The 9,372-nt window shown below is 36.9% G+C and overlaps 1 protein-coding gene across 6 annotated transcripts in view; it reads left to right on the top strand.

The window, feature by feature from the left end:
* The first annotated feature begins 3,088 nt into the window (after nt 1–3,088).
* The window catches only part of letm1 (leucine zipper-EF-hand containing transmembrane protein 1), a 33,620-nt gene continuing 27,336 nt past the window's right edge, over nt 3,089–9,372 (top strand). For 4 of the 6 annotated variants that reach the window (XM_044374182.1, XM_044374184.1, XM_044374183.1 and 1 more), the window contains exon 1: nt 3,089–3,447. In XM_044374182.1, coding sequence (XP_044230117.1) covers nt 3,363–3,447 — 85 coding nt within the window. In that variant the 5' untranslated portion in view covers nt 3,089–3,362. The remainder of the gene's footprint in view (nt 3,448–9,372) is intronic. The other 2 variants (XM_044374186.1, XM_044374185.1) reach the window with 2 other exon arrangements.

The raw sequence follows: 9,372 nt of genomic DNA, 5'->3' as shown, positions 1-9,372 counted from the left end.
TCCAGTGGTGGAAAGCAACTAAGTACATTTACTCAGGTACTGTACTTAAGTACGATTTTGAGGTACTTGTACCTTACTTGAGTATTTCCATGTGATGCTACTTTATACTTCCACTCCATTGTATTTCAGAGGGAAATATTGTACTTTCTACTCCACTACATTTATTCAACAGCTTTAGTTACTTTTCAGATGAAGATTTGACACAATGGATAATATAACAAGCTTTTAAGATACAACACATTGTTAAAGATGAAACCAGTGGTTTCCAACCTTTTTGGCTTTTGATGTCTTGCAAAAAGCAGTGTGTAGTCGGGGTCACATTTCAGATGTCTATGAGTTGTTAACAGCTCCACCAAATAGTGATTTTTCCCTCTAAACTCCTCACATGGTTGCATTTCAATTAATGTTCAAGTGATCCAATATTTCAGCAAAAATCAAAGATTAAAAAAAAAATCCAAAAACTGAAAACAGATTTGTGATTTGTCAGTATTAATAATCTAATGATGTCATATACAATAAAATATCAGTCAGAAAGACCAAACCACTACTTTTACTGCAATACTTTAACTACATTTTTACTGCTAATACTTATGTACTTTTACTTATGTAGCATGCAGGACTTTTACTTGCTATGGAGTATTTCTACATTGCTATACAGTAATACGTCTTCCACCTCTGCAGGCCGGTCAGAAAGAATAGCCTCTCTTAAACTAGAAGTCAGTCCAGACAGTTTCATATTAGACAACAGTGTATTTACCTGGCCTAATGTAAACGAACTGTCAATACAAATCTTGATTTTGGTTTGGCTACCTGTGATGTACATTTGTGCTGTTTAACTTTCAGGATTTGTTTGCAATGTTCTGGAGGATATGGTGGCCCCTGATCCTCAAGGCCTAATGTTATTGGGCACTAGGCTTATTGTTAAATTTGAATTTTTATGATAGGCTGATAATCTCAGTATCAGCTGTGATCCATAGTAAAGTCATTGCATATTGAAAACACCAGAAAACACAAGTGTTCAGTGAAAATTTTGACCAAACAGAATGATGGCTCTCCCTGCAGGCCCTGATACTTCCTTGTTCCTCATAACTATTGTAATTCAAGCATACGCCTGTATTACCTACAGAGGAATGTAGGGGGCGTAAAATATCCTGAAACTTCCCGGTAAAGATTTGCTGTTGCATTTCAAAATAAAAAGCCTTCCTTGAGAGAATGATATGATGATAGGTCCTGTGTTAAGAAATGTTCCCACTTTGTTTCCCATGATGCTGGCTTCGATTAGGTTCATTGCAGAGATAATGGTTGGGTTTAGGGCAAAGGTTGGGTTCAGGTTAATGTAAGAAATGTACAAATAAACACAACACAGGCATGCTGTAGATCAGAAATTCAAATAATTGTTTTAAAACTAGAACACGCATTTATAAAGAATAGCAACATCCAGAATGTGCAGTTATTAATAATTGTTGTTTAACTGTTGATGTGGGCGGCATTAGAAAACAATTTTTTTATTTAAAATGTTTATTTATCCATGGAAGCTTTCCACCAGTAATGCTGTCTTGCACACCCACACAAATTCACAACTTGAAGTTGCCCTGTACAACCACAGTCCCATTTGATAATAAAAGTACATTGTCTTTATATAGCACTTATCAAAACCAAGGAGGATAAAGTGACTCATTTAAAAAAAAAAGAAAAGTATAGGGGCTCTAAACGTCATCAAATATTTTCAGTTCCTCAGAAGCTCTGAGGCGAAACTTTTCTTTTCCTCAGTCTCAAAGCACTGGGATTATTGTCCACAAGGTCTCTGTTAAAATAGAAAACAGGTTTTTCTTGTTTTGTTTTTTATTCCATTCTGATTCAGATGCATGGAAAGTACTGTTATTGTTTTTGTTGTCACATAATTTCTGTTCAACCGCCACCTATTTGTGAAAAATATACCTATTATGGCCGAATAGGCTAAAGTTGTGGAATTAAAACAGTATTAGAATTCACACATTAAAATTTCATTTCTGGTAGGTTTATTAGACATAATCTCAGCACCATGCACTGTTCAAATAGCATGGTGCAACCACAGTTTTAATGACTCTTCTCCTATGTATAGTATACATACGCCTTTACATATGCCTTGTGTTTATTTTGTTACCTACAGAACATTTGTGAAAAATTATGTAAAACTTTGGATGTACATCACTAAAGTCAAAACCAGCTTTTGACAGGGGGGCAAATATATTTTCTGGAGGGCCAGATTTGGCCTATGGACCACCATTTGCCTACCACTGCTCTATGGACTTAATGAAAATCATCATGGACCCCAACCACCCCAGCTACAGACTCTTTTCACTGCTACCATCAGGCATGCAGTATAGCAGCATCAGAGCCAGATCCAGCGGGTTCAGAGACAGCTTCTATCTGCAAGCCATCAGACTGTTGAACTATGAGACTTTGTGAACACACATACATAACAACTCACACACTTACACAGTCTATCTCTCTCGCTCTTTCTCTCTCTTCCTCTCCTACACTCTTATTCATCCCCCACCAAACACACACACACTCTCTTCCATACTAGACTATATTTATATTTTTATCAGAAGTATTTATCACCCATCATTTATACATTATATGCAATACCGCACCAGTGCACCAATGTGCAATGTAATGTATATTTGTGCATATTTAAATTTATCTCTCTCTTATCTTTTCCTTCTCTCTCTCCTTTTTAATTTTTTTTTTAAATATATAATTGTAAATATTTTATTTTTCTACTCTAAACTCTAACTCTAACTTTCTACTACTAGTTTCCTGAAATGTTGTGTTTTGCACCTCAGGGCCACCATACTAAATTGGAACTAGAGCTCGAAGAAGCCAAACTCCACCACGTTCAATGTTGCCATCGTTGACCCTCTATAAATAAACAAAGTTATATTCAGTCAATGATTGCCATCTGCTGTGTTTCTGTGCACGTGACAATAAAAGCTCTTGAAATTTGAACTCCAACTGACACATACGTGCTTTTATTTTTATTTTATTTTCACAACACGCCGGAAGCTGCGCCGTCTTCCTGGGAGCTTGACGTCACTGGCTGCTTAACAAACACACAACAGTAGATTGACGTCACTCGGGAGCCTGGCCCGGCTAACTGTCATCCGTGAAGAAGGGAAGGACATGACATGGAGCTAAATCTTCCGATGTACAGTTATATATGCGTCTTAGCGTGTAAAAAAGCGTAGAGCCATTTTTGGTATTTATGTTCCCTGTTAGCTGTTCTATCGTTTTTACAGCTTGAACAAACAGTGGCTAGCTAAGCAGCTAGCTAGCTTATAGTTAACTTACTGTAACTGTTAAAGGCAGAAAGCCTCCGCATGGCGTTAATCCTGTTTACGAGGTCTCGGGCACCTTTAATGAAAACGTCCCGGTCGTTAAAGAATGATTTCCAGAAAGGTAAAGGTAAGAATTCATTGTTTTATATTCTGTCTAACTTATTGTTCATTATATTCACGGAGACAAAATAAAGCTAACAATTAGCATCTAGAGGAGTCTTTGCATACGCAGGTGGTCCAGTTTGCAGTGAGCTAGTGGAGGAAGGTGACAGGGTATCAACTTCAAATAATCTGTCATTCTGTATTTTAAGGTACTAATCAGTAACTACTTGTTATCAAAGCTGTGTTGTACGGGAGGTTTAGGGTTACAAACTCTGGAGACGCCGCGTCTTGCCGCTAGTCAGAAATAAACAAGGAGCAGCCCATGATTTTTTGGATTCAGGTTATCTGAGGACAGCTTGGTTTCTGCTGTGACTGGCGAGCGCCCCCTCTTTCCACTGCAGCCTGAGAGGATGCTCGTTGCCATGGCAGACAGGCTCCTCTTTTGTTTTTTTTTTTCAGGAACCCACAAGATATCCATTTCATTTATTTGTTCAGCTCATGGTAATGAACAGCTCCTGGAAGAAATGCGATTCACGAACAAAACACAGCTCAATTTCCTCGCACAGATTCCCATGACCAAAAAATCTTATATTGCCTGACCCTTACTTAAAACATAAACAATAGAAACAGATGGTCTGTCAATTCTACTTATTTAACAACCATTACTTACAGTAACATAAGAAAAAAAGATCAAAGCCATACATAATAATTCGCCATCAGCTGAGACAAGCCATTACCTGTCAGCTTCATACAGTCTCATTAGTCTTTCTCTATTTTTTTGAACTGAAAAATATTTGAATAACCCTTTAAATCTTTCTCTAGACAATTCCACATTTTGACGCCACATACTGAATTACTGATTAAAGTTATATTTCGTTCTCTTGTCCTCTTCCTCAGAGCTAAAAACAAACAGCTTTTGTAAATTCTCTGGCAATATTCTCAGTTTTTTGCCCTGTACATAACTAATAATGTCTGCAAGGCAACCAATTCGTATCTACTTCTCAGCATGATGTGTCGTGGGAAAAATGTGAGATACGACATGAATGAAGCTATATTTTGTCTCTGTTGTGTGCTGTTTCCAGCCTTGTTTTATCTCAATGGTCTGTTTATTGTTGCTGTCGTTTGGATAAGGTGGTGAAACGTTGAGCCACTGAAACAGAATATGCAATGGTGATGTTGCAGTTGCAGAGCACTGTGGAAATTTGTGTTTTTCCAATCGAGGGCTGCTAGTAACATTTGATATTCATTTTAGGTTGATATAGAGTATATATTATATCTCACCTTTTATACCAAACTGAATGTTATACAAAGAGAAGAGATGCTTTGTACCAGATTTAGCTACTAGCTAGTTTCCATCAGTAATCCCTGGGCAGGTAGACACAAACCACAAAGTAGGGCAGCCAGTAACCATTATTTTCATTATCGATTAATCTGTTGATCATTTTCTCGAGTCGTTTGGTCCATAAAATGTCAGAAATGGTGGAAAATGCAATAACTGTTTCCCAGAGGCCATGGTGATGTTGTTAAATGTCTTGTTTTGTCCAAACAATCCAAACATATTGATTTTATTATCACTGACGACTAAAGAAACAAAAGAATAATAACATTTAAGAAGCTGGAACCAGAGAATTTGAGAATTTTCTTCCTAAAAGATGACTCAAAACAATTAATTGATTATCAAAATAGTTGTTGATTAATTTAAAAGTTGGCAACAAAGCAACTAATCGTTGCAGCTTTACCACAAAGGTAACTTTATGTGCACTAGTGCTGCAACTAACGATTATTCTCATCATCGATTAATCTGCTGATTATTTTCTCGATTCAGCGATGAATCATTTTGTCTATAAAATGCCAGAAAACAATGAAAAATGCCTGTTATAATATCCCAGAGTCAAAGTTGATGTCCTCAGATGTCTTGTTTTACCTCATCAACAGTCTGAAACCCAAAAATATTCAGTTTACTACCATGTATGACAGAGAAAAGCTTTAAGTCACCACAATTAAGAAGCTGAAACCAGCAAATTTTAGCACTTTTTCTCAAAAAAAAGATAATTAATTGATTATCAAAATAGTTGCTGATTAACTGACTAATCATTGCAGCTCTAATGTGCACATCACAAGTTGTCAGAGCCTAAAGTATTACAGCCACTTGCACGTTTAGTCTGACCAGCAGCAGGGGAAAAAAACACAGCTATTAATTTTACAACCAGCACTTAAAACCAGCAAATGTTTGGTTGTTAGAAATCAGTATTGACAAGGTTTTTTGGCCCCTCACTAATTAAGGGAGGGAGATTTGATGGTATATAATATATAATAATAACAATAGAAATTTGTCATACGTCAGTCATACTATGTTAGCTGCACTTTTTAATATCTCTGAGTGTATAAAACCATTGTGTTACAAATCATTGAGTACGGCTGTTTGATGGCAATATGATGATGTACCTTGATTTGTTAGGTATTTAATACATTGGAATAGCTAAAAACAGACATATATGGATATTTTACAACAGTTTCCTAATTGATTTATAGGCTGCATCACTATATATAGCCATATTGTGATACACAGTAGAATTACATCTAACAAAAAGAAGACTCGTGCTCTTTTTAGAGGAATGCTCTCATGCTTTTTTGAAATGAATCTCCTCACTGACTGGTCTTGAACCGTCCGTCAGTCAAACCGAGTGTGGTGAAATCATTCAGTCACACATTTGTGATAAGCATGAACTGCAGGAAAGCAGTTATATAACTATGAACATTAAGATGAGATGTTTCTACACCTTTTGTTGTTTAGTTTATAGACGTTATCGCGGGTGTTAACAGGTAGCAATGAAGACATTGAAGAGAGATAAATTATGTCTGTGGTGTAGTTGGTACATTGAGGCTTATAAATAGACGACAGGGTCAGAAAGGGGATTTGTCCGTCTGCGGTGCATGACTGAGATTGTATTCCTGGCTTTAGGCCCAGATTATCAGACAAATTGCGGGGCTTCCACGAGGAAAGGTCAGTGCCTCTTATAACTCCACCTGAGACCGGCTGAGCCTAATTTTCCCTCCCTGTATTCACGTTGGACACGTTGGCTGATATTCTGGTTGAGATTTTACACATAATAAGTGCAATCATATCTTGATTTGTGAATATCCCTTTGCACAGTTATAATAAGCAGTCCTTTCTTACCTTTACTCTAAATTTGACTGTTTTCATGCTTTTAACATGCATCCTTTATTTTACTCTGAATTGTGTGCATAGTAAAAGTACCTTAAATGCCTTCAGTTGTCTCATTGTGTTTGTAGTGTGTTGTGTTAGCATATTTATTCAAGATAAAAAGAGGTAATTTCCTCTCTGATTTCACTGAGAATTAATGAGCCAGCTGTAACAATCAACCTACTATGAAAAAATATGGATAACAAAAGAAAATCCATAGTAAATTCCACAGTAATAGTGATCTCAAAGCTGCACAATGACCCTTCAGTGCCGCTGCAACTGCTGAACATTGACCGGTGTGCAGTTTTTTCAAAGGAGCTTTCGTCAAACAAGGGTCGTAAGGTCAGAAGTAGTAACGATAAGAGCGTTATCTAACACAACATCAATAAACTATAGGAGAATAGTTTCAGCGGTGAGAACATCACGCTACACGTGCAGGGTCGGTGTCAGTGCAGCATTAGTGGCCTGTGAGGTGGCATCTGCAACAAGCCTGGTGGGAGCCGTTTATTTATTTATTTAGAGTGCTTACTCATGCGGTTTGTCGAGCTGAAACCGGTGTCATTCAAACTCCCACACACCGAGACGCCTGAAAACGTGAGATTCGGTCGTCTTCCAAGTAGACGGATAGTTTAATCCGACAGGAATTGACCTAAAAACATCATATTTTATTGGTGCTGTGAAAGGAGATGCTTGACATTTGACAGCCACATACTCAGAAAGCCAAGCGTAACAACATACAGTCTGGACTTCATACATTCTGTCCGATAGACAAGCTTGTTTTGAGGTCATGTCACTTCTGTTTCTAAGGTTGGATTTGTTTACAAGAGGCCGATGTGGACGTAAACAAGGCAGGGAAGTAAACATTCCTACAATGCTCCTAGATTTATGGTTGAGCTCTGCATCTAATGCAAAGAAACATCTGTGGTGGGAGTTGATAAACTAATCATATAGCCTTACCAACAGTTATTATTATAAAACAAAGGATACTTAACATGAGATCCAGTATATTGTAGGATGTTCAGGTAATAACAGAACAAATAAAATGTATGGATCGATGTCTGTATCTGTATTAAAACGCCTGAGACAAAACATAACAACTCCCGTGTCCTCATTCAACCTCATTATACGGGCACTTGAGAGAAATGTCCCCAGGCCCCGGTCTGGTGATATACTGCTCACACACTGCACAAGGAAGTGTTATTGAACTGCTGTTTTAGCACTTTACACTCAAGACAGCTGCAGGGTATGGGTCACACATGAGCAAGCTGTTGCAGGTGGAAGTAGGACACGGCTTTATGAAGGAGACTTCTAAAGATAGATTCTAGTTTAAGAAGGGAAGATCAAGACTAAGTCTAGGCCATGACTAGAGTAAACACTGTGCATTACTTTACAAATGCAACAGGAATACAGATGTTTTTATAGGTTGCCTGGATTGTGGAAGTCAACATCTAAGCCGAGTAAAAGTTTGACTAATCATTTCATAGTTGTTGAACCAGAGGCGGGTTCAGTAGACGCGCTTCATAAAATACAAGATACGGTTTCTTGCTTTAACTAATGCCAATCATTGACTAGTTATTCTTGGGTGGAACATCATCCGAAGATCAGGAACACTGATAATAGAGCTAGACTGATAAATCATATAGGGAGATATATTAGATATCATCTTATTTAGAGCTTTAACGATTAGTTGATTGAAAGAAAATTAACTATTTTGATAATCAAATAATTGTTTGATGGCAAAATTGTGAGAAATTTGCTTGCTCCAGATTCTTAAATACACTTATTTTCTGGTTTCTTTAGTCTTCTATGATGGTAATCTGAATATATTTGGGTTGTGGGCTGTTAGTCGGGACAAAACAAGACATTTGATGACGTCACCTTGAGCTTTTGGAAACAGCCAGACAAACAGACATTTTATAGACCAAACAACTAATTGATTAATTGAGAAAATAATCCTCAGATTAATAAATAATGAAAATGATTGTTAGTTACAGCCCTAATCTTATTGCAGATACAGTATATCAGTGTAAAGTATATGTGGGAGAGAACAGAGAGAGTTGATTTTTCAACAGTAAAATTTTCCTCTCAGTGAGTCTCAGTCACAATTACAGAAAAAAAGTGTATCAATAATCACAGGGATCCATATCCAGTTTTCTGTCCTCACTCTGCCATAATGTAAGAGGTTTATTATTACTGGGGTTTAGTTGGCTTTTGTTTGGTCTCTTTTTAAAGGTTTCATATTACAACGGTTTGTACCAGAAAACCTTTTTGTTTACCAGAATAATTTTGAGGTTTTACTTTTGGTTTTATGCACTTTTGGTTTTATGCACGGGCTCCAAGTTTGTCTCAGTTGCGCTCTGCTGTGCTGCTGCTCTACAGAGAAAGAAAGTGAAAATGAAAGTAATGTTCTCAGAATTTTAATCTCTTAAAAGAAATGTTCAGAATCGCAAGGTTAAGTATTAATGCCACCATGTTACATTATGGTTTTCAAGACTATGTTACCACTATTGTGAGTGTGAGTAAAAGAAACATTGTAGAAAATTCATACTGTATAGCTTTTATATATTAGCTTAGTGCCATAAATTACAGATTAGGGGTAAAAAAAATTCTTGTTTTTACCAAATATCTCTGTTGTGGTTTATGATATACTGTTATTTCATATAGTCATGTGTTTTTTGTGAAGGAAAGCCTGTTCACAAACATCATTTATTCCAATGGGGGAATAAATGCACTAAATACATTATA

This window comes from Thunnus albacares, chromosome 15 (genome assembly GCF_914725855.1).
Source record: "Thunnus albacares chromosome 15, fThuAlb1.1, whole genome shotgun sequence".
NCBI lineage: Eukaryota > Metazoa > Chordata > Actinopteri > Scombriformes > Scombridae > Thunnus > Thunnus albacares.
The sequence above is the reverse complement of the archived record's forward strand: the minus strand, read 5'-3'. Positions and strand labels throughout refer to the sequence as shown.